Here is a 26,190-nt window from a genome sequence, read left to right as displayed (position 1 = left end):
GCAATGGCACCCCACTCCAGTACTCTTGCCTGGAAAATCCCATGGATGGAGGAGCCTAGTAGGCTGCAGTCCACGGGGTCGCTAAGAGTCGGACACGACTGAGCGACTTCACTTTCACTTTTCACTTTCATGCATTGGAGAAGGAAATGGCAACCCACTCCAGTGTTCTTGCCTGGAGAATCCCAGGGACGGGGGAGCCTGGTGGGCTGCCATCTATGGGGTCGTACAGAGTCGGACACGACTGAAGCCACTTAGCAGCAGCAGCAGCAGTACCATTTTTCCGGATTCTACATATATAAATATATGCGGAATGCATATATATTCCACATATATGCGTTTATATATGATATCTGTTTTGCTCTTTCTGACTTCCTTCCCTCTGCATGACAGACTCCAGGTTCATTCCTGTCCAGCTTCACTGAGTTATAACTGAACAACACTGTGTAAGTTCAAGGTGTACAGCATAATGACTTGACTTAAATATACTGTGAAATAACCTGCATGCAGGTCAATTACCATAATATGCTCAGTTAACAACTATCATCTCATACAGATGAAATAAAGAAAAGGAAGGGAAGGAAAAAAACAAAGAAAGTTTTTTTCCTTGTGATGAGAACTCTTAGGATTTACTTTAACTTCTAAATAAGACAAACTACCACACAATTGCACTCATTCCACATGCTAGCAAGGTCATGCTCAAAATCCTTCAAGCCAGGCTTCAACAGTACGTGAACCAAGAACATTCAGATGTACAAACCGGATTTAGAAAAGGCAGAGGAACCAGAGATCAAATTGCTAACATCCACTGGATCACTGAAAAAGCAAGAGAGTTCCAGAAAAACATCTACTTCTGATTCACTGACTATGCTGAAGCCTTTGACTGTGTGGATCACAAATAACTGGAAAATTCTTCAAGAGATGGGAAGACCAGACCACCTCACCTGCCTCTGGACAAACCTGTATGCAGGTCAAAAAGCAACAGTTTGAACCAGACATGGAACAACGGACCGGTTCCAAATTGGGAAAGGGGTACATCAAGGCTATATATTGTCACCCTGCTTATTTAACTTATATGCAGAGTACATCATGAGAAACACCGGGCTGGATGAAGCACAAGCTGGAATCAAGACGGCCAGGAGAAATATCAATAACCTCAGATATGTAGATGACACCACCTTTATGGTAGACTGTGAAGAGGAATTAAACAGCCTCTTGATGAAGGTAAAAGGAGAGAGTAAAAGCTTGCTTAAAACTCAATATTCAGGAAACAAAGATCATGGCGTCTGTTCCTATTACTTCATGGCAAATAGATGGGAAAACAATGGAAACAGTGAGACTTTTTATTTTGGGGGGCTCCAAAATCACTGCAGATGGTGACTGCAGCCATGAAATTCAAAGACACCTGCTCCTTGGAAGAAAAGCTATGACAAATCTAGACAGTGTATTAAAAAGCAGAGACATTACTTTGCCAACAAAGGTCTATCTAGTCAAAGCTACGGTTTTTCCAGTAATCATGTATGGATGGACTGGACAATAAAAAAGGCTGAGAGCCAACGAACTGATACTTTTAAATTGTGGTGCTAGAGAAGACTCTTGAAAGCCCTTCGGACAGCAAGGAGATCAAACCATGCAATCCTAAAGGAAATCAGTCCTGAATATTCATTTTAAGGATTGATGCTGAAGCTTCAATATTTTGGCCACCTGATGTGAAGAGCCGACTCATTGGAAAAGACCCTGAGGCTGGGAAAGACTGAAGGCGGGAGGAGGAGACGACAACAGAGGATGAGATGGCTGGATGGCATCACTGACTCAATGCATGTGAGTTTGAGCAAACTCCAGGATATACTGAAGGACAGGGAAGCCTGGTATGCTGCAGTCCATGGGGTCGCAGAGTCGGACACAGACTGAGCGACTGAACAACAATTATGTCATAGAGGACTATTAACTATAACCATCCATAATTTTTTACATTACAACCCCAGTACTTATCTATCCTAAAACTGGAAGTTTGGACCTTGGACCACCCTCATCCAAGTCCCCTACCTCCCTTGCCCTACCTCTGGAATCGCACATCTGATCTTTTTTTTTCTGAGTTTGGGATTTTTTGTTGTTTCGTTTTAAACCTTTTTTTTTTTTTTTTTAAAGACTACACATATAAGTGGGATCACACAGTATTCTTATTTCATTAAGCAAATGATCTCAGGGTCCACCCATGTTGTCACATATGGTAGGATTTCTTTTCATGTCTAAATAATATTCGACTGTATATATATCCACATCTTTATCCACTGATGGACATTTAAGATTGTTTCCATGTCTTGGCTATTATAAATAACACTGCTATGAATTGGGGGCACAGATATCTCTTCAACATAGTGTTTTTGTTTCCTTTAAATATATTCCTATAAGTAGAATTACTAGATCATAAGATCGCTGTACTTTTAATCTCCTGAAGAACCTCCATACTGTTTTCTACAGGGGCTGTACCAGTTTTACAATCCCAACTCCAATGCATGGTTACCATGGTTTCATGATAATCATTCTACAAGGCATAAGGTGATATCTTATGGTGGCTTGATTCACATTTTCCTAGTAATTAGTGATGCTAAGCACCTTTTCATGTATCTGTTGTCCATTTGTAGGCCTTCTTTGGAAAAAATGTCTATTCAAGTCTTTTGTCTATTTTTGGTTCAATTATTTGGAGGTTTTGCTACCGAGTTTTATGAGTTCTTTTTATATTCTGGATATTAACCCCACTATCAGATTCGGAAGTATTTAATAAAGTCTTTTTAAAAACCTTTTTTTAAATGTAGAGAAAACATAAGAAACAGATACACTAAAATAGATTTTCAAATTCTGTTACCCCAGCCTGGATAACTTATCACTCTGCTACAATAAAAACCAAAGAATTAATTCATAAAAAAAAAAAAGGTAATTAATTAAAAAAAAAGGTAAAGTTACAAGGGACCAATAAGACCAAAGAATTTTATGTTATCACAAAAACTGTAAGACATTAAGGAAAAAAAAAACCAAAACACTATTTTTAAAATGTGCTCATAAAATTATTCTATGCATTAAAAAATAAGCAATAATTTTATAAGATGTATGCTCAATACATGTAATTCAACCAAGGTTTACTACCCCAACTATATAAAGAACCCCAACATTCCAACAGAAAACAAAATGTGCAGAAGACATGAGCAATTAAGAATAGAGGAAATACACACAAATTAACCTAAAAAACAAAAAGAAACTCATAGATTACCTTTTTAGTTTACTCAAGCACCACAAGCGAACAGAACAGGGATTAACTCTAGGTTGGCACTCAATATTTTAACGCTGCATGAACAATGAGTAAATTTTTAAAATACAGCAATAAAGATACTCAACCTCACTATAAACAGGGGTATTGTGAAAACACTTTGGAGATCAATTTGGCAGTATCTAGGGTGAAGCTGAAATAATACATGACCCAATAATTCCAATGCTAAGAAATACTCTAGATCAGCTGTAAACAAAGTATGGCCCGCCAACTCTGGCCAGCTGCTTGATTTTACAAGGCCCTTGAGTTAAGAATATGGCTTTTACATTTTTAAAACACTCTTCCCTGGTGGCTCATATAGTAAAGACTCCACCTGCAATACAGGAAACCCAGTTTCATTTCCTGGGTTAGGGAAGATCCCCTGGAGAAGGAAATGGCTACCCACTCAGGTATTCTTGCCTAGAGAATTCCATGGACAGAGGTGTCTGGCAGGCTACAGTCCATGGGGTTGCAAAAAGTCGGACATTACTGACTGACTAACACTTTCACTTCACTTTTCACTTCAGCGGGGAAAAACAACAAATCAAACAAGAAAGATGTTTCATGTTACAAGAAAATCACATAGAATTCAAATTTCAGTGTCTATAAAAGTTTTACTGGCACACAGCCACCCTCATTTGCTTATGCATTATCTATAACTACCTTCTTGCTAAATTGGCAGCACCGCTTGAAATGCAAAGTGTAAGATATTCACTATCTGGCCCTTTACAGAAAAACTTTGCTGACCTCTGCTCCAAAGAAACACACACATGTGCACAGGGAAATGTACTTTAAAAAAGTTCATAGTAGCAATATGAGACATCCTAAGACATTCATACTAGCAATGTATGTAAAAGTACAAAAATCAGATACAACCTAATTTCCACAAAAAAAGGAAATGCATAAATATAATGCAGTATACATTCATACTATGAAAAAGAAATAGAGCTATTCTTATCAACATTATTTAATTTCTCAATGCTGTAAGAATGAAAAGTTACAGAAGAATATAGTATGACATGATTTATAATATATTGTAACAATCTGTACGGGTACACAGGTTGAAAGATATACACATAAAGTACAAAGCAATGTATAGGAATAACTTCCAAACAGAGGTTGGTGATTACACCGGGAGTGGAGGCAGGAAGATGCAAAAACCAAAGGGTTCAGCCCAGCTTCACTGTAGCTAACACTCTACTAACACTGGATTAGTAATGTTTTCTTTAGGCGAGGAATTAGAACATGAGTTTTTGCTCTATTATTCCTTATATTCCACACAGACATGAAGTATTTCCTAATAATTTTTTAAACTGTCACTGGTAAGGTTTTAAAATAATAAAAAATAGAATTTTTAAAAAAGTATCACTGACACAGAAGTTAACTTCTGCAAATTAGAAATATAAAAGCAATGACAGAAAACCTAAAGAGAGAATTAAATGCAAAGATCAGGAAATCTCCAGCTTCCCCAGTGACTCAAACGGTAAAGAATCCACCTGCAAAGCGGGAGATATGGGTTTGAGCCCTGAGTCGGGAAGATCCCCTGGGGGAGAAAATGGAAACCCACTCCAGTATCCTTGCCTGCAGAAACCCATGGACAGAGGAGCCTGGCAGGCTACAGTCCATTGGGTTGCAAAGAGTCGGACACGACTGAGCGACTTCACTTCACTTCATTTCACTTTGTAATGCTTTAGTCCCAAACTTTCTCAAGAACCCGTCAAGATTCTCCAAAGGCAGTGTCTTGGAGCCCTAAGCCATGATGTTACAAGTCTGGGTACCCTGCTGCAGAGACCACATGAAGAGGCCTTTATATTGCATGGAGAAATAAGGGCCCAACTTTACAACCTGCCCATTAGACATCTGAAAACAGCCACCTTGGAACGTTCAGGCCAGCCAAGCTACCACTGAATAACTCCCACAGATGCTACATAAAGCAGAAAAATCACCCAGCTAAGGTGATTTTCTCAAATTCCTAAACTAAAAAAAAAAAACACCAAAACTTTATTTTTTTGATACAGAAAACAGAGTACAGTCCAATATTGTCTGAAAATGAAACCTGAATATATTATATTCTTGGGAATAATATTAAATTAGACTTCTCTGTGATCCACAGTCCATAATATTCTTTGCCTCAGGATGCAGCTCCTGTTCACTGTTCTCTCAGTTTATCTACTCCTTCATTCCATTGAAGAAGTTTCTATGGGTTTCTATGCATCTTTCGGCAGGATGCTGACATCCAGTTAGTTCTGTCCAAGGCCAACATTAGGCAGCAGTTTGGTGCTGCTTGTATTGCTGGAAGCATACTGATCTTCTATGGAATCAAAATATCAGTACCTTAAGCCAGAGTAATGTAGCTGGTAATATCTTTACACAGAATAACAACTCTAAAAATACAGTTATCTTGAGCACACAAGGTCCAAAAAAATGAATAACTTAAGAAATGATCACAAGAGACAGGTGGCTCCAAAAGTTCCTTCTGCTTCAAGGAAAGGAGAAAAGACTGTCAAGATGGCAGGGGAGTTCAATAGTCTTGAGACGGACCAACCAAACACTGTTTAATTCTGAAAGTGCAAATGCAAAATTCAACAAGGAGAAAAATGACAGGTTCATAGTAAACTTAAAAGAAGATAAACTTGAAAGCCAGGTATAAAGCCTATAAAGGGTGAAGACAAAGGAGACTCAGGAGTTGATACTCAAAACTTGTGAGGGAAAGGTTGATTAAGATTTGCAGAGTTAATTACTAGAATGACAAAATTAAATCATTCTTTTTTATTTCCTGTGATAATAGAGAATGAAGACCAATGTGAACTGAAGAAAGAAAGTTTAAATGCCAAAACATGGAATCCCACCTCATCCAAACAGTGGCACAGGGGTTTCAGAGGCAAAGATAATACTGGTTTCCATGAAGATGGAGTCACCAGAAGTCACGGTGGTAAAGGGAGTACCTTCACCATATCGCAGATTTACTGGCAAATTCAAACAGAGGAGGTTGTGGAGGCAGAAAGTTTGCAGATCTTTTTTTCAATATAGGAAAGACAAGAAGGTTATTACATAGTCTACAAACAAGTCTCTGGAAATTTCTCGCTCTTCCTGTCCTTAAAACTGGTTTCAATCTTTCCAAAAACTAAAAATGTACATTTGCTATACACTATAAACAAGCACTGTTTGCTTTTTTCTCCTTGCTATATTTCAATGATTATGAGGTTAATGTGGGAAGAAAAAACTCTCCTGTTAAAAACTAAGCATGAAATGTCCTTGAAATAACAAAAAAACTCCCCCAAATCAAGATCAGAATATGGCTTGCTCTCTTACTTCTCAAGCCTGTTGTTGCAGATGGTCTCAAGGTAGTTGCCGGCTTGGGAGGAGGCACAGGGTCCACATGTCTCAACTTGCCTAGGGCTGCTCCAATTTTAGTACTGAAAGTTAGTATCCACAGGAGACCAGAGGTCCTAATTTTTGGTGATGAACACAGAAGGCTCTGAGAAGTACAAAACACTAAGGTAGCCCCCAAAAGGGGGCTAAAAGTAACACTGTTGTTAGTGTCAAATGGATACTGCACAGCTACTTTGTTTCTTAGATGATGTAGGCAACCATAATTGGCAGTTCACAATAATGGATCATCCATTGATGCATCACTCCAAGTAACATGACTTAAGTGCACAACTGAAGTGGGTTGTAATTGTGATCAATAGCCTGCCTTTGACTTTCTGGATTAACTGCTGTGTTCTGTACTGAAATAACATTTAATTTTTAGTACTGTAAACAGTGGTGACCATATTTTCTAAGAGATTAGGTGATGAAAATGAGAAGAATTACAGTAACTCCAGCATATCACTGAATGAAAGAAAAAAAGGAAGGAAAAGTTTCTAACTCTCCTCTTTTCTTCCTTATGCTTGCTTGGTTTCAGAAATTCTTGAATCAGTTCCTAATCAAAGAAAAATTAACCAATGACTATGTTGCAGTTTAAAAGACGCTTACTCCTTGGAAGAAAAGTTATGACCAACCTAGACAGCCTATTGAAAAGCAGAGACATTACTTTGCCAATAAAGGTTCGTCTAGTCAAGGCTATAGTTTTTCCTGTGGTCATGTATTGATGTGAGAGTTGGACTGTGAAGAAGGCTGAGCGCCGAAGAACTGATGCTTTTGAACTGTGGTGTTGGAGAAGACTCTTGAGGGTCCCTTGGCCTGCAAGGAGATCCAACCAGTCCATTCTGAAGGAGATCAGCCCTGGGATTTCTTTGGAAGGAATGATACTAAGGCTGAAACTCCAATACTTTGGCCACCTGATGCGAAGAGTTGACTCATTGGAAAAGACTCTGATGCTGGGAGGGACTGGGGCAGGAGCAGAAGGGAATGACAGAGGATGAGATGGCTGGATGGCATCACCGACTCGATGGACGTGAGTCTGAGTGAACTCCGGGAGTTGGTGATGGACAGGGAGGCCTGGCGTGCTGCGATTCATGGGGTCGCAAAGAGTCGGACACGACTGAGGGACTGAACTGAACTGATACTGCAGTTTTCATTCCAATCCCAAAGAAAGGCAATGCCAACGAATGTTCAAACTACTGCACAACTGCACTCATCTCACACACTACCAAAGTAATGTTCAAACTGCTCAAGCCAGGCTTCAACAGTATGTGAACCATGAACTTCCAGATGTTCAAGCTGGATTTAGAAAAGGCAGAGGAACCAGAGATCAAATTGACAACATCCACTGGATCATAGCAAAGGCAAGAGAGTTCCAGAAAAACATCTAATTCTGATTCACTGACTACACTGAAGCCTTTGTGTGGATCACAACAAACTGGAAAATTCTTAGATGGGAATACCAGACCACCTTACCTGCCTGCTGAGAAATCTGTATGCAGGTCAAGAAGCAACCATTAGAACCAGACATGGAACAACAGACTGGTTCCAAACTGGGACAGGAGTACGTCAAGGCTGTATATTGTCACCCTGCTTATTTAATCTATATGCAGAGCACATCATTCAAAATGCCAGGCTGGATGAAGCACAAGCTGGAATCAAGATTGCCAGAAGAAATACCAATAACCTCAGATATGCAGATGACACTACCCTTACAGCAGAAAGTGAAGAAGAACTAAACAGCCTCCTGATGAAAGTGAGAGAGGAGAGTGAAAACGTTGGCTTAAAACAACAGTCAAAAAATGAAGATCATGGCATCCAATCCCATTACTTCATGGCAAACAGATGGTGAAGCAATGGAAACAGTGAAGACTTTATGTTCTTGGGCTCCAAAATCACTGCGGATGGTGACGGCAGCATGAAATGAAAACACACTTGCTCCTTGGAAGAAAAACTATGACCAACCTAGACAGCATATTAAAAAGCAGAGACATTACTTTGCCAACAAAGGTCCATCTAGTCAAAGTTGTGGTTTTTCCAGTAGTCATGTATGGATGTTAGAGTTGGACCATAAAGGTGAGTGCCGCAGAATTGATGCTTTTGAACTGTGATGTTGGAGAAGACTCGAGAGTCCCTTGGACTGTGAGGAAATCCAACCAGTCCATCCTAAAGGAAATCAGTCCTGAATATTCATTGGAAGGACTAATGCTGAAGCTGCAACTCCAATACTTTGGCCACCTGATGCGAAAAACTGACTCACTGGAAAAGACCCTGATGCTGGGGAAGATTGAAGACAGGAGGAGAAGGGGACAACAGAGGGTAATATGGTTGGATGGGATCACTGACTCGATGGACATGAGTTTGATCAAGCTTCGTGAGTTGGTGATGGACAGGAAAGCCTGGCATGTTGCAGTCCGTGGGGTCACAGGGTCGGATATGACCGAGTGACTGAACTGAACTGATTTATGTTGCTATTTATATCTTTGAGAAAAATTACAAATGTGTGCTGTATTTTTTTCTGTCTTCCTTTAGCTTCCTAATCTGTCTAGAAATTAGAAACTTTTGGATCTCAAAAGAACTGTAGTTCTCAAGTTCAAGAAACAATATGACTCTGTTGAAAGTATTTAAACTACAACAAGAACAAAACACCAAAGAGGTATGCGAGAGGAAAAATGGCTGCAAATTCTTTTCCACTGTTCCTGATGAATGATGTTCCCCTCCCCTTGAATCTGAGCTGGCTCTGTGGCTTTCTGGCCAATCAAATGTGACAGAAGTGACATTGTAATTTCTGAAGTTGGGCCTTAAGACATCTGTGGCTTTGGCTTTTGCCCTCGTAGAGAGATCTAATTGAATCAATAAATGTTAAGTCCCCATAATTCCCTATTATTTTTTCCTTCTCTTGTCCAGCCCCCCTGCCCCTAAAGGTTAAATAGGTAAGAAGAATGGGAAAGCAAAGGGATAAAGAAGGAAAGGAGGGAAGAAAGAAGGAAAGGAATGCTGAAGGAGTTTAAGGCTCTAGCACAGGTTCCAGGCTCCAGTTCTGCTGATGCCCTAACTTGCTCTAGATCATATAACCCCTCTAGACCTCCTGACCTCCTCAAATTGTCAACATACTTTTGTAATGGCAACATTACAATATATTACAATATACAATGTTTTTGTATTAACATTACAGTATAATAACAACTAATTAATAGAAGTCTAGATGTAGAATACATAACTTCATTCTCTTTTCCTCTCTCACTAGTCACTCTAGAATATCAAGAACCATCAGCTAATATACCTAGGGAAAGAAAGGTAGTGAAAAGTGAAAGTGAAAGCAAGTAAAAACTAGAATTCAAATAAGAGAGAAGGCAAGCATTAAAAACAGAAAAGCAAGAAAAGTTTTTCTCTTTTCTACCTGCTAAGAAAATAAATATAATACCAACTTATACATAGTATTTGGAATTACATGCTTGGAATTGTTCTAAGAGTTTACTATATATTAACATGTTTAATCTTCAGGGCAACCTTATGAAGTAACTGCAGTTATTATCCTTGTTTTACAGATATGAAAACACAAAGGTTAAATTACCTATCCAAGATCGCAGTGCCAGTAAGTATAGAGCTATAGAAGATGAATCCTAGCATTCTGGCTTTTGACTTCATGTTCTCAATGCATCTCTTATGAAAACTGCTTCCATTTCATGTGAGGTTCTACTCGACTGTTTCATGTGAGTACATGAAATCAAGTGATAAGTAGAATTTATCAAGTCAACTGGAATGCAACTACGAAATATACAGGCTAAAGCACTAAATAAGGAATGACACCATGGTATAGTTTCTAACAGTAGCACAATCAAAAGAGAAAGGAGTGGGGCTAAAACGAAGAACTTTGCGGTGTGACCCCCTGAGCAGGCCAACACTGAAGACCTTGCTCACAACAATGTGAGCGTGCTAAGTCCCTTCAGTCATGTCCAACTCTCTGCAACCCCATGGGCTGTAGCCCGCCAGACTCCTCTGTCCATAGGATTATCCAAACAAGAATACTGGAGTGGGGAGCCATCTTCTCCAGGGGAACTTATTGACACAGGGACTAAATCAGTGTCTCTTATTTCTCCTGCACTGGCAGGCAGGTTCTTGACCACTATCACAATTTCAGTTCAATTCAGTTGCTCAGTCATGTCCGACTCTTTGCAACCCCATGAACCGCAGCACACCAGGCCTCCCTGTCCATCACCAACTCCCAGAGTCCGCCCAAACCCATGTCCACTGAGTCGGTGATGCCATCCAGTCATCTCATCCTCTGTCATCCCCTTCCCCTCCTGTCCCCAATCCCTCCCAGGATCAGGGTCTTTTCCAATGAGTCACTTCTTCGCATCAAGTGGCTAAAGTATTGGTGTTTCAGCTTCAACATCAGTCCTTCCAATGAACACCCAGGACTGAGCTCCTTTAGGATGGACTGGTTGGATCTCCTTGCAGTCCAAGGGACTCTCAAGAGTCTTCTCCAGCACCACAGTTAAAAAGCATCAATTCTTCGGTGCTCAGCTTTCTTTATGGTCCAACTCTCACCTCCATACATACTGGAAAAACCATAGCTTTGACTAGACAGACCTTTGTCGGCAAAATAATGTCTCTGTTTTTGAATACGCTCTCTAGGTTGATCATAGCTTTTCTTCCAAGGAGCAAGCATCTTTTAATTTCATATTGCAGTCACCATCTGCAGTGATTTTGGAGCCCAAGAAAATAAAGTCTCTCACTACTTCCATTGTTTCCCCATCTATTTGCCATGAAACAAGACTGGATGCCATGATCTTCATTTTTTGAATGTTGAGTTTTAAACCAGCTTTTTCACTCTCCTCATTCACTTTCATCAAGAGGCTCTTCTGTTTCTCTTCACTTTCTCCTACAAGGGTGCTGTCATCTGCATATTTGAGGTTACTGATATTTCTTCCAGCAATCTCCATTCCAGCTTGTGCTTCATCCAGCCTAGCATTCGCATGATATATTCTGCATATAGGTTAAATAATAATCAGGGTGATAACATATAGCTTGACGTACTCTTTTCCCAATTTGGAACCAGTCTGTTGTTTCATGTCTGGTTCTAATGATTGCTTCTTGACCTCCACACAGATTTCTTAGCAGGCAGGTTAAGGTGGTCTGGTATTCTCACCTCTTGAAGAATTTTGCAGTTTGTTGTGATCCACACAAAGGTTTTGGTGTAGTCAATAAAGCAAAAGCAGACTTTTTTTTTTCTGGAATTCTCTTGCTTTTTCGATGATCCAACAAATATTGGCAATTTGATCTCCTGTTCCTCTGCCTTTTCTAAATCCAGCTTGAACATCTGGAAGTTCTCGGTTCATGTACTATTGAAGCCTGGCTTGGAGAATTTGGAGCATTACTTTGCTACCATGTGAGATGAGTGCAACTGTGCGATAGTCTGAACATTTTTGGCGTTGCCCTTCTTTGGGACTGGAATGAAAACTGATCTTTTCCAGTCCTGTGGCTACTGCTGAGTTTTCCAAATTTGCTGGCATACTGAATACATCACTTTCACAGCATCATCTTCCAGGACTTGAAATAGCTCTACTGGAATTCCATCACCTCCACTAGCTTTGTTTGAAGTGATGCTTCCTAAGGCCCACTTGACTTCACACTCCAGGATGTCTGACTCTAGGTGAGTGATCACACCATCATGGTTATCTGGATCATGAAGATCTTTTTTGTAGAGCTCTTCTATGTATTCTTGCCACCTCTTAATATCTTCCTCTTCTGTCAGGTCCATACCGTTTAAGTCTTTTATTGTGCCCATCTGTGCATGAAATGTTCCCTTTTCTGATTTTCTTGAAAAGATCTCTTAGTCCTTCCCATTCTGTTGTTTTCCTCTATTTCTTTGCATTGATCACTGAGGAAGGCTTTTTTCTCTCTCCTTGCTATTTTTTGAACTCTGCATTCAAATGGGTATATCTTTCCTTTTCTTCTTTGCTTTTTGCTTCTCTTCTTTTCTCAGCTATTTGTAAGGCCTTGGCGGACAACCATTTTGCCTTTTTGCATTTCTTTTTCTTGTAGATGGTTTTGATCACTGCCTCCTGTACAAGGTCATGAACCTCCATAGTTTTTCAGGCACTCTGTCTATTAGATCTAACCCTTTGAATCTATTTGTCACCTTCACTGTATAATCATAAGGGATCTGATTTAGGTCATACCTGAATGGTCTAGTGGTTTTTCCCTACTGTCTTCAATTTAAGCCTGAATTTTGCAATAAGCACCACCTGGAAAGCCCCTATTCATATTCATGGAATGACAATCATTTAGGAGAAATGGTACTTTAGTTCAGGAGATGTGATGAAGTATTTACTATCCCCCATAAAAATGACAAACGGATTGGATTCTGAACTTGACTTGTATGTAAAAATAAAGTATAATTAAGGGAAAATGAAAAACACTTTTCATTTGGAAACATAAGCAGTTTTGCTGGATAGAGGACAACACTGCAGTAGCTCAGACCAATCTCTTCAACTAGTAGACAAAGTCCACAAAGGGAGAGGGGCCCAGAATGAAAACAAAGTAGTAAATACACACAGACACACACACATATGAAAGGGGAAGGATAAAAAAAATGGGAAAAAATATTGGTTAGGCAGTTAGTTTGTAGAAGAAAAAAGATAAAGGGAAAGAAAGCTATTATAGGATGAACAAGAGCACCATAAAAAAAAAAAGAAACAAATGAGAGGAGTTAGACGTTCCAGAGGTTCCACAGGTGAGAAAAGGAGAATATCAAAAGAGAAGAGAAGGAGCTAACTAGCAGCACCTTTTGTCCTATACCACAAGTCTCCTAACTGACGTCCCTGACCTTCTTCTGCCCCTCCCCAGAGCATTCTACAAGCGGTAGACCTTGACCTTTTTTTTGAAACAAACCTGAGGATGTTAACCCCAGTCTCCTGTTGTAACACTCTCCTTACTACCACCATACGGTCCTCTCAGTTCCCTAAACAAATCAGGTTTCCTCTATTGCATTCGCCTGATTAGAAAGCGCTCTCTCCACCTTTCCTTCTCCTAGTCACCCTCCAAACTGCCCTCAGTTCACTTCAGTCCCTTAGTCGTGTCCGACACTTTGCGACCCCATGAATGCAGCACCCCAGGCCTCCCTGTCCATCACCATCTCCCGGAGTTCACTCAGACTCACGTCCATCGAGTCAGTGATGCCATCCAGCCATCTCATCCTCTGTCGTCCCCTTCTCCTCCTGCCCCCAATCCCTCCCAGCAACAGAGTCCTTTCCAATAAGTCAACTCTTCACATGAGGTGGCCAAAAGTACTGGAGTTTCAGCTTTAGCATCATTCCTTCCAAAGAACACCCAGGGCTGATCTCCTTCAGAATGGACTGGTTGGATCTCCTTGCAGGCCAAGGGACTCTCAAGAGTCTTCTCCAACACCACAGTTCAAAAGCATCAATTCTTCGGCACTCAGCCTTCTTCACAGTCCAACTCTCACATCCATACATGACCACAGGAAAAACCATAGCCTTGACTAGACAGATCTTTGTTGGCAAAATAATGTCTCTGCTTTTGAATATGCTATCTAGGTTGGTCATAACTTTCCTTCCAAGGAGTAAGCGTCTTTTAATTTCATGGCTGCAGTCACCATCTGCAGTGATTTTGGAGCCAAAAAAAATAAAGTCTGCCACTGTTTCCACTGTTTCCCCTTCTATTTCCCATGAAGTGATGGGACCGGATGCCATGATCTTCGTTTTCTGAATGTTGAGTTTTAAGCCAATTTTTTCACTCTTCTCTTTCACCTTCATAAAGAGGTTTTTTAGTTCCTCTTCACTTTCTGCCATAAGGGTGGTGTCATCTGCATATCTGAGGTTAGTGATATTTCTCCCGGCAATCTTGATTCCAGCTTGTGCTTCCTCCAGCCCAGCGTTTCTTATGATGTACTCTGGATATAAGTTACATAAGCAGGGTGACAATATACAGCCTTGACGTACTCCTTTTCCTATTTGGAACCAGTCTGTTGTTCCATGTCTAGTTCTAACTATTGCTTCCTGACCCGCATATAGGTTTCTCAAGAGGCAGGTCAGGTGATCTGGTATTCCCATCTCTTTCAGAATTTTCCACAGTTTATTGTGATCCACACAGTCAAAGGCTTTGGCATAGTCAATAAAGCAGAAATAGATGCTTTTCTGGAACTCTCTTTCTTTTTCCATGATCCAGTGGATGTTGGCAATTTGATCTCTGGTTCCTCTGCCTTTTCTAAAACCAGCTTGAACATCTGGAAGTTCACGGTTCACGTACTGCTGAAGCCTGGCTTGGAGAATTTTGAGCATTACTTTACTAGCATGTGAGATGAGTGCAATTGTGTGGTAGTTTGAGCATTCTTTGGCCTTGCCTTTCTTTGGGATTGGAATGAAAACTGACCTTTTCCAGTCCTCTGGCCACTGCTGAGTTTTCCAAATTTGCTGGCATACTGAGTGCAGCACTTTCACAGCATCATCTTCCAGGATTTGAAATAGCTCCACTGGAATTCCATCACCTCCACTAGCTTTGTTCGTAGTTAGATCAAATTCTCATAATTATAAATAATCCCCATTTGTTGTACTTGACGTCTGTAATTTTACACTTACAAGTATGATTATTTGATTACTGACTCTCTTCACCGGACTGGAAACTCCACCAGGAAATCCCCCCTGCCTCCACTCTGCCTCTCAGCACAGTACCTACAACATTATAGTTGCTCATTAAGTATCTAATGAATGAATGAACAAAAGAAACCTCCCAAACTATCACAAGAGGGAAAGGGGCAGAAGACAACCTTAAGTGAACAGAAGAGAAAGGAACAAATCAAAGAGGGGGAAGAAAAAAATTCAGTACAAATGGCCTAATTCAATTCACACCATTTCAGTGTGATACTATACTGACAAAATAAAACACAATAGTAACCAGTAGCTCTCTTTTTCCCTAGTGAAGGTAGGAAAAGAATTGGAATTAGTATTTTACTTCACAGTTTATGAGAATGTAAAGCAGTATTTGGAACACGGACAACAAACCAGCACCTCAAACTTAAGATGACGAAAGCAGAGCTATGAGCTTCTCATTCCTCTACTCCATCTCAATAAATGGAGTCCCCCACCCCCACCAAAACCTCAAACCAAAACCCTAGGAGTCATCTCTGATTCCTGCTTTTCTCTGATCCTCAATATGCAATGCATTAAGAAGTTCTCAAACAGATCTTCCATCTATCCACTCCTCTTTCCTGATGGCCACTGCCACCATCCTAAACCAAGCCTGTCTGTTTTTCAGTCTGCTACAATATTCTCCTAACTAATGGCTCTGCTTTTACTGTTACTCTGCTCTAATTTACTCCAGGTGCGAAGTGATTTTTTAAAAAAGATAAATTGTATCATTAACTCCATTGCCCCAAACTCTTCAATGATTTCCTACTTTTCAGAATCAAATAAAAATTCATGAACTTTCATGATCTGCTCTCATATCTGTAGTACTGTGTTCTGTACTTATTACATTTCAGCCATAATGATCTTTTTTTAAACAAATGAAATCCTATATCATCTTGGAACCTTTACAGGCATCGTCGTCTCTGCCATACTCGAGTCTCACAGTTATTACCTTAACACACGTGTGACCTCCTCAGGAAGGCCTTTCATGACCTTAACACAATGGAAAATGGCTTTTTCTATGTATTTCTTAAATAGCCTTTAATACACTATCATCTTCTTGTTTATTTCATTAACAACAAATACAGATGCTCCAGGTGCAAGAAATACGATGGTGAAAAGAAAAAGTTATTGCTTTAATGGAGCTTGTATTTTTATAGGACTAAAAAACATGAAGACAAATTTATCATGTGAAAAGTGCTACCACGAAAAATAAAACAGAGGAATACCATGTTTGTACATGTGAGTGTGGCAGCATGACATTTTAAGTAGGCTGTCAGGTCTGAGCAGATCTAAATAAAGAAGAAAACTATGCAAAAAAAAAAAAAAAGCGGTAAGATTGTTCTAAATGGATTAATTTTTAATTATAAAAAGTCCCTCCTACTAAAATATAAGTCCTATGAAGGAAAGGACCCTATCTAACTTATGCACTGCTGTCTTTACTTTGGGAAAGTGCCTAGCACAGAGTAGGCTGATATAAATATTTGATGAGTGAATATTTGGCAAGTTATATTGAAGTATCTCATCACTAAAAGCATAAAGAACCAAAAGAATTAAATATAAAAAAATATAAGTAGTCCTAAATATTATTCCACTTATTTAGTAGTACTAAATATCAGCCCCTTATGCTCATATTCTAAATAAGGCACCATTCACTTGCTTATGCAAATGCTGAAAAAGAAGTGATGAAATTCAGTTTCTTCCACTACAGGAATTCATAGACCCTTAAGTTAGAATAAGCTAAAACCAAAAGAAGGCAATGGGAGCCCAGTCCAGTACTCTTGCCTGGAAAATCCCATGGGCAGAGGAGCCTGGTAGGCTGCAGTCCATGGGGTGGCTAAGAGTTGGAAACGACTGAGAGACTTCACTTTCACTTTTCACTTTCATGCATTGGAGAAGGAAATGGCAACACACTCCAGTGTTCTTGCCTGGAGAATCCCAGGGACAGGGGAGCCTGGTGGGCTGCCATCTATGGGGTTGCACAGAGTGGAACACGACTGAAGTGACTTAGCAGCAACAGCTTTAAATTTACCTCAGCCCTGTATCTGTTGGCCTTATTTATGCTCCTTCCACCCTCCCAATGTTCATCACATAGCACCACCTGTACACAAGCTGCACCACTCTCAGCCTCTGACAGGTAACAATCAGCCCAAATGAGAATGGAGGTAGAATGGAAGAAATATGAAGTGAAGCCAGAAAACTCACAAGCTTTCCACATCTTCTTACTACAAATCTCATATAAAACTCTCATCATTTTTAAATAAAGGCTGGTTTGCCTAACAAGGTAAAAAAAATTTTTTTTGTTCTGCTATACTTTAAGGAAGAAGAATTAAGAATATTAATATTTCTTTTCCCACTCACTTCTACTGGTCTCTATTTGTTCACTGGACTGAGTACCTACTGTGTTCCAGGCACTGTTCCCAATGCAGTTAAGAAAACTGTAAACACGGCATAAGCATCCTTTGACAGCCTCTTACAGGACTTTGTACCATAGTGAAGTTGTACTATCTTAATTCAGAATGTTTCCAATTATTTTTAAAGTACTGCCTATATCCCATGTGAAATTAATCTTTGCAAAATCATCCAGAAGAGTTAATCCTTTTTTTTTAAACAATCACTGCACAGCAGACAGGCCTGCTCTCCCGAACTGATTAATAAACCCAATTACCAGCATAAACAGTGAATCCACAGTCAAATTAAGCAATGAACATTACAGTGCCTGATCCACAACTACAACGAATTTAGCTGTATTGGGGGATCTTTTTACTTGGCCAAAGAGCCAATACTGTTACCCATTACCACCACCTCCAACAATAACATGTAGCTTTTCTTAACATTGGCTTAGTCTACCTACAACAAATGTTTAACTTTTTCCTCACAAGTGAATAAAAATGGAATCACTCGAGCTTTGTCTGTTAGCTTGGGTGACGACCCCCAAATTGATATTGTGTATCTTGTTCTCTTTTCCCAGATAACTTCCTAAAATATGTTCAGTCAAACACATTTCTTAGGGCCAGGCCTAATCTGAATGCTGGCTGCAAAAGGAAGCCTGAAGCTCTGCGAAACAGAAAGGCCCGCGGGGCGGGGGGCAGGGGGGCGTTACAGCAAGCTCCAGAAAACTACGTCTCCCCTCCCAAAGTGGTCTGGCCCCCGATTTCACCCAACATTTTAGCAACTTGAAACTCTGCACAAACACCAAACAAGAGCCGAGCGCAGTCGGCTCTCATCCCCAGGCCTGCATAGAGAAAGCAAAAAAAATGTCAAAAAAAAAAGACACGCGTGCAGTCTCAGAGGACGCCCAGAAACTCCGGCTCGCGGCCGGTCCACCGCCGCCCCCTCACAGCCTCCCGGCTCCCGGCCGACTCCCTCGCCGGGGCGGACTCGAACCCGGCGCCCCCGCAGCACCTTCCCTCCCAAGCCATCGCCCCGGAGCCCCCGCCCGCCCCCCCGGTCCTCCACCGCCCCCCAAACCCACCAGGCGCCCGCCACCGAAGATCCGGGAATCAGGGGCCCACATTTTCCTGTCTCTGCCCACCCCCAACCCCCACAAGGGCAGGAATAGACGTACCTTCCAGAAAAGTAATCTCCCCGGCGCTGCCGTCGCTCTTGCCAGCCGCCATCTTCCTCCTCCCACGCCGCCGCCGCCGCCGCCTTAATCCATGGCCCACACCGCCGCCGCCGCCGCCGCCGCGTTCGCCAGGATGAGGGGCCGCGCCGCAGGAGGGTAGCCGCCGCAGGGTTGCGGGCCTAGGACTCGGCCGTGAGGCGGGCGACGCTGCCTCGTCCAGACGGGCCTACACAAAAGCAGCCGGCTCCCGGGGCCTATCCGCGGGCGGGCGGCGAGGCACGCAGCCCGGGCTGACTCAGGCCCCGCCGGGCGAACGCGAGCGGCGACGGCGGCGTCGGCGCTTCCCGGGCCCGGTGCCTCTCGGCCCGCGACTACCCATCCACCGCCCGCCTAGGCCGCCCTTGAAGCTTCCCCCAGCCGCGGGCCCGCAGGAAGAGGGGATCAGAAGGCGAGCACACAAATAGGCTTCCCTCGGTCCCGGGCCGTAAAATGGCCGCACCCGCCGCGCCGGAGCGGCGAGGTCTCCGCGCCCCACAGGCGCCCCCCGGGGCCCTCCGCTCCCTGTGCCGCCGCAGCCGCTACGGCCGTCCGCCCACCCCGCCCAGGCGCGAATGCATCAGCCGAGGCCTCTGCGACTGTCCATGTGGACAGGGGTGGGTCTCAGCTGCCACCGCCTCGCGTCCGTCGCCACAGCAGCTCCAGCCGCCGCCGCCGCTCCTCCCCCACGGGCGCTGCTGCTGCTGCCGCCCGGCTCCCGCCCCCGCCCCGCCGCAGCCACCACCGCCGCCGCCGCCCCCAGCGCGGCTCCCCCTCGGGAGCCCGGGCTCTCGCGCGGGCGGAGAGGCTGCGGCGCCGCGCAGAGCCCCGCCGCGTGGCGCCGGCCGCCCGGTCCTCGGTGGCGAGGGCCCAGCGCGGCGCCGGCTCGGCCCACACACGCCGGGTCTGGGTCACTGGCGGGCCGGGCCGGCGCTGCATTCGGCCTCCGTGGCAGCACGGTGGCCTGAGAAGGACTCTGAGTTCATTCCTTTGAGGAGGCCTTCGGGCCAACTGGAGAGAAAAGGTCGAGTGAGGTAGTGCGATCACACGTGTGCAGAGTGATTTGTGGCCTTCTTCATTTTTAAAAAAATGTTTTTCATCAGGAAGTTGCTACAGTACCCTTTGGGTGACAGTGTAAATTTTTTTAAAAAAATCGTGTCTTTTTGTGTACCTGAAACTTCAAAAGCCGTCCCGCTGCCTTACCAGTCACTCAGGCCTTGTGACTACAGGTGACTGTGTCATGTTCGTTTTTCTTTTTTTTTTTAAATTAAAGAAATGTCATGTTCACTAATGAATATTCGGAAAATACAGAAAAGGAAAGAAGTTAGGCATAGTCCCACCACGAAACTCACGACTCCTTTTGGTGTGTAGTCTAACAATCGAACATTTTTCTTAAATCCCTCACTGCCTTCCCTGGAAAAAAAAAACAAAAACACAAATGTATGCTGTATATCCATGAAAATTCAACAGCAACTAAAATGATACAGGAAAACTATGAGTCAATCAAGGAATGAACTATTTTAATTGCCCTAAGGCCAAGGTATAAATCAAAAAACTTTGCTTAAAACTTCTTTTAAAGTCTTTTCTTAAGATGAACTAATAACCTTTCCTGACTTAGTGATATAATGAATATGTTATCATTTGCTATTTTTGTTGCCTGAGGAGACGGAATGGTAGTTGTGATGGTCTATGGCAAAGAGTGTGCCAATGACAGTCTCCTGCTCAGGCTGGTAGATCATAGCCACATGCGGGTGACTGGACTCATCTGTACAGATTCTAAAATGAACTTTTGGAAAGAATTTTTGAGTTTAAAACCCATACATGCGTTGAAAATGGAAGAAGGTGCCAGAAGTCTTGGAATATGTATGGCCTCTGAAAGCAGGAAAAGGCAAGGAAACTAATTCTTCCCTAGAGCTTCCAGGGAGCAAAGCTGACATCTGGATTTCAGCCCAATGAGACAGATGTTGGACCTCTGACCCTACAAAACTGTAAGATAATAAATTTCTAAATTGCCAAATTAATGATAGTTTATTACAGCAGCTGTGGAAAACTAATACCCATGAAATGAGTAAGAAGGTGCAGTTACAGAAAAGATGTCTTTTAAGCAATCTAAGTTAGGATCTTTCAAAGTCCACTATTTTATTTTTAAGTAGTGTGAATTTCAGTTTATTTCTTCGGTATTCCTTGATTCCAGTTTTAAAAGAGAAATACCGATTAAACCAATGGGTCTCAAACTTCAGCGTGCATCAAAATCACCTGAAAAGGCTTGTTAAAACAGATTGCTCTGCCCCTCCCCTGTAGTTTCTGAGTCACTGGGTCTGGAGTGGGCCTTAGATTTGCATTTTTAACAAGTTCACTGGTGATGCAGAGGCTGCTGATCAGGGGACCCACAATGTGAAACCCTCTAGATTAACTGTCTCTAGATTCCTTTCCAGTTCAGTTATTCTTACTCTATGAGTCTGCAATTTACTAATACAAGTGAAGTTATCAGTTTCCATATTCAGGTATAAAATTAAAGATATTTTCAGAAATCAGTGTTCTTCCATATAAATATGATCAACTAAGAATTGATGGTATCATGTATCCCTTTATCCAGGATTCAGGGCCTAGAAAACTTCAGATTTAGGATATATCCCTGAAACAGGTGTATTTAGTATGTATGCAAATATATACTTAGAATATTTACAAATATTTAATTATTAACTCTTTTATATATACAATTTGAAGCTCAGAGATATTACTGAGAATGCCTTTGGATATTAGAAATATGACTAATTACAAAACCAATTTTCTGAGTTAGCCATTCAGTTTTTATTAAAAGGCCTAACGTGTCTTTATTGTTTAAATATAGCAAATTCCATTCAGATGTCAACGAACTTGTTAGTTTCTGTATTAAACAGTTTAATTCTGGTACATAAGATAAAGAAAAATTAGACTATTTCAGATTTGAGTGAATGAGTAATTACAATGGATATATTAAGCTACTTCATTTTTTCTAAATATTCCATTAAAGAAAATACAGAAAAAAAGGAAAATAAAATCAGGGTACTGCTGCCTAAAATGCTAACTCTAATCCATAGCTTTGCCAATCTCTTCTTACTCACTCTGGTCACCTACTCTCAAGGTTAAACCCTGGACCTACCTGTCTTCCAAACTCCCTGTAATGTGGCTGAAGACAGTAATTCAAAAATCCCTGTCTCCAATCACAACCACTGTGACCATTTGCAATCTCATCACAATCCCTAAACACACCCTAATACCTTCTCAACATTCCCACTCTCCTTAATCCACTAGAATTTGTCTTCTTTGCAGCAGAATGTGCTGATTCTACAATTTACAATCTTTGGGATGTTTTGACCACACCATAGGTTGAGAGCTTTGCAGGCAGTGTGGCCTACTGAAACTGTTTCAAAATCATGTATTCAGGGGTCTCCATGTCATGAATGCCTTCAGTTTATGTGCAATCTGAGCCCTTGAAGAAAGAATAATCAGTGGTAATGACCAGTGGACCAGCATTTTCGAGGCTACAGTCCTGTGCAGGTAGAATTCAGAAGAAAACAGAACTGAACGAGTTCACAGGATTCGTTGGAAGGATGGAAGAGTGTGAGACCCTGCCCAGAGCTACTGCTCTCCTGGGATTGTCTGTCCATTAATAGTGTCGCCATTCACTCAGCTTCACAAACCAGAAACCTAGAAATCATTCCTGACTCTTTTTTTTTTTAATTAAATACATCTTCAATCTATGGTACTTTTCCCCATCCCAGTGGCCCCACCCTAGTCCTAGGATCTATCACCTCTCAGCCATACTGCAGTAACAAGCACTTCAAACAGATCATTCCTTGTTCTCTCTGCCCCTCCTCTAATCCATTTCTCACACAAAAGCCACAGTAATCTTTTTTTTTCTTTAATATGAATCAGATCAAAGCACTTTCAGTTTAAAACCATTCAAAGGTTTCCCACTGCTCTTAGGATAAAATCCTAAACCTTTAATTGATCTACCAGGCCCTCCCTTCCTACTTTACTGACCTCATCTTGCATCATTTTTACTTCTTAATTTTGCTCCAACCGCTTTGTACTTGGCTTCAGTTCCTCAAATACTTCTTTTCTTCTTCAGGGCCTTTAAACATGTTTTACCTTTTATCTGTGTCTACAGAGTCTTACACCAGTAGGTTAATACATTTCTACATTCAGATGAATACAAGTATATATAAACAAGTGGATACAGTATATTTAAAATAATCATTGCCAAGGAAACTTCAGAGTTCTAGAACCCAGACTCCTTAAAGACTAACATAATCCTTTCAGAGGTCCAGAAAATATCTTTGCCCAAAGTTACATTGTGGTAGAAATTTAGGAAAGATACCCTAAAAGGGATCAATAGTCCAGGTATGAACCCAGGGTTTGGCTTTGAAGATTTTGCTGAAAAAACTTGACCTAGGAATTGACAGAAGAAAGTGTGGTATTGGTAATAGATACATAGTAACACAGCTTCCTCTCTGTCTATGGCTATAAATTCTTTGTATCACAGCTGGTGTTTCCTCTATTTTAGCCAGATTTAAAATGCTGTTTGTAAAACTATACTTGAATAAACTGACTCTGACATTGTGCTGGTGGACCTTAATAGTCATTAATAGAATAGTGACCCAATTTTATTTTTTAAAATTTCTTAATGCAGATTTTGATACAGTAGGTCAGGGTAGAGCCTGGGATTCTCAGGTTTTTTGTTTGTTTACCAGGCCACACAGCAAGTAGGATCTTAGTTCCCTGACTAGGGATTGAAACCATGACCCCTTAACTAGAAGTGCAGAATCTTAACCACTGGACTGCCAGGGTAGTCCTGCAACCCACTTTTAATACATATATTTCCTTGAAAATGCACCTATAAATCTTATTCTTTTAAACACTACACTTAGAAGCATATGGTTAGTCCATGACTAAATACAAGTTTCAAAAGACAATTAGAGATTCTGCAAATTATGTCTGGTTGATGGTTTTTGAAGGGCAAAGTACATTTGTGCCAGATGCACAGTGTGGCCAAAAAATTTTGAAAAATAATAAAAAGAAATGAACCTTGAACGTTTTTAATCCATGAGAATCTTGTATATGTTTTTGTTATATGTTTATCTAATGTAATTTACTTTGCCAACAAAGGTCCATCTAGTCAAGGCTATGGTTTTTCCAGTGGCCATGTACGGATGTGAGTTGGACTGTGAAGAAAGCTGAGTGCTGAAGAATTGATGCTTTGAACTGTGGTGTTGGAGAAGACTCTTGAGAGTCCCTTGGACTGCAAGGAGATCCAACCGGTCCAGGAGATCAGCCCTGCAATTTCTTTGGAAGGAATGATGCTAAAGCTGAAACTCCAGTACTTTGGCCACCTCATGCGAAGAGTTGACTCATTGGAAAAGACTCTGATGCTGGGAGGGATTGGGGGCAGGAGGAGAAGGGGACGACAGAGGATGAGATGGCTGGATGGCTGGATCACTGACTTGATGGACGTGAGTCTGAGTGAACTCTGGGAGTTGGTGATAGACAGGGAGGCCTGGCATGCTGTGATCCATGGGGTCGCAAAGAGTCAGACACGACTGAGCGACTGAACTGAACTGAATGTAATTTCCACATTATAATATTCCACTTCACTTTCAACTTGTTGATTATATTATTTTTGCTCTTGTTTAATCCTGCTATGCTTCATCTTCCTTCCAGTTCTTTTAGACAATGCTTTTCTGTCCCTCTTTCATGTTCCAGTCTTTTCCCTAGGAGTTTATCATGCAGCTTAGTTGCTAAAATTTTAATGTTTAAAAATTTTAACTTTTGATTAAGTGAAAAACAAATTTTTTTAAAATTATAAATGAATATATCCTCAAAATAACACATTTCTTATAATAGTCAATTTCTACCACATACCTTCAGTGTCAACAATTATAACTACAGATTAATACCTTCAATGTCAACAATTTATATAAACTTATATAAATATTAGTTTTCGGGTGATCAGGGCTGACTTCTTACTTTCCTGGATCCTAGGCACTTTTGTCTGCATGGGCCCTTCCTCCACAAGAAATATATTATTTTTTTTCACAGCCACCAGTATTTATTTTTTATAAGTTCACATTTATAACCATTTTCCCACTAGGAAATTAGCAAAAAATTGTAAGTATATTTAAAGTCGGTAAAGCTACTGTGAGCTGAACATTCTCATTCACTGATGCTATTAATTTAAAGAAGAGTAAACTTTCTGGAAAGCCATTTGACAAAAAATGTAGCAAGGGTTTAAAAGTCCTATTCCATTTGTCTCTATCATATATGCATTTATGCCTGCGTGTGTGCATGTTCAGTCGTTTCCCACCCTTTGCGACCCCATGGACTATAGCCTGCCAGGCTCCTCTGTCCATGGGATTTCCCAGATAAGAGTACTGGAGTCGGTTGCCATTTCCTTCTCCAGGAAGTCTTCCTGACCTAGGGATCAAACCTGCATCTTTTGCACGTTTTCTGCATTGCAGGCAGATTCTTTACCACTGAGCCACTGGGGAAGCCCCTCTCCCCTATATCTTGGGGATAATAGGCAGTTTTTAATTTGGAATTCTATGTATATATTTTTATTTAATTTTTTAAAGTGAGGTGTAGTTGATTTATATTAGTTTACAACATAATGATTCAAAATTTTTGTAGATTATACTGTTTAAAGTTATTATAAAACATTGGCTATATGACCTGTGCTACACAATATATTCCTATAGCTTATTTACTTTACACATAGGAGGTTTTACCTCTTGATTCCCCACCCTTACCTTGCCCCTCCGCCTTTCCTCTCCCTACTGGTAAACACTAGCTTGTTCTCTGTATCTGTGATTCTATTTCTATTTTGTAATATTCATTCATGTATTTTTTAGATTCCACTTTAAGTAATACAATATTTGTCTTTAACTGTATGGCTTATCTCACTAAGCATAATCCCATCTGAGCCCATCTATGTTGTTGCAAATGCCAAAATTTCACTCGTGCGTGCGTGTGTGTGTGTGTGTGTGTGTGTGTACATGGAATACTATGTATATGAGATATATATTATACACACACACACTGTATGTGTGTTCTGTGTATGATTTACTAGGTATAGTATCAAGATCTCATAACCATCATTTACTGAACATCTACTGTTATTTTTATTTGATGAGGAGAAACTGAGACCCAATAGGCTAAATAACTTTTCCAAGATTTTTTTGTTTTTCCCCCCCTACCTAGAAGAGAATAGAACTGAGATTTGAGCCCAC

At 41.1% G+C, this 26,190-nt stretch overlaps 1 protein-coding gene and 1 long non-coding RNA gene across 7 annotated transcripts in view; one reads left to right on the top strand and one right to left on the bottom strand.

Annotated features, from left to right (window-relative positions):
- SENP6 (SUMO specific peptidase 6) overlaps positions 1-19,592 on the bottom strand; it is a 132,048-nt gene extending 112,456 nt beyond the window's left edge. For 3 of the 6 annotated variants that reach the window (XM_055534829.1, XM_055534828.1, XM_055534830.1), the window contains exon 1: positions 18,887-19,588. In XM_055534829.1, the coding sequence (XP_055390804.1) occupies positions 18,887-18,938 (52 nt within the window). In that variant the 5' untranslated portion in view covers positions 18,939-19,588. Of the gene's footprint in view, positions 1-18,886 lie in introns of all 6 variants that reach the window. The other 3 variants (XM_055534826.1, XM_055534827.1, XM_055534832.1) reach the window with 2 other exon arrangements.
- Positions 19,593-19,732: 140 nt separating this feature from the next.
- LOC129619634 (uncharacterized) lies at positions 19,733-24,565 on the top strand. The gene is made up of 2 exons (XR_008697984.1): positions 19,733-20,910; positions 24,074-24,565. It is a non-coding gene; the product is annotated as an uncharacterized LOC129619634 (long non-coding RNA).
- The last annotated feature ends 1,625 nt before the right edge of the window (positions 24,566-26,190 follow it).

This window comes from Bubalus kerabau, chromosome 9 (assembly GCF_029407905.1).
Source record: "Bubalus kerabau isolate K-KA32 ecotype Philippines breed swamp buffalo chromosome 9, PCC_UOA_SB_1v2, whole genome shotgun sequence".
NCBI lineage: Eukaryota > Metazoa > Chordata > Mammalia > Artiodactyla > Bovidae > Bubalus > Bubalus kerabau.
Note: the sequence above shows the minus strand (reverse complement) of the source record. Positions and strands in the feature narration are given on the sequence as shown.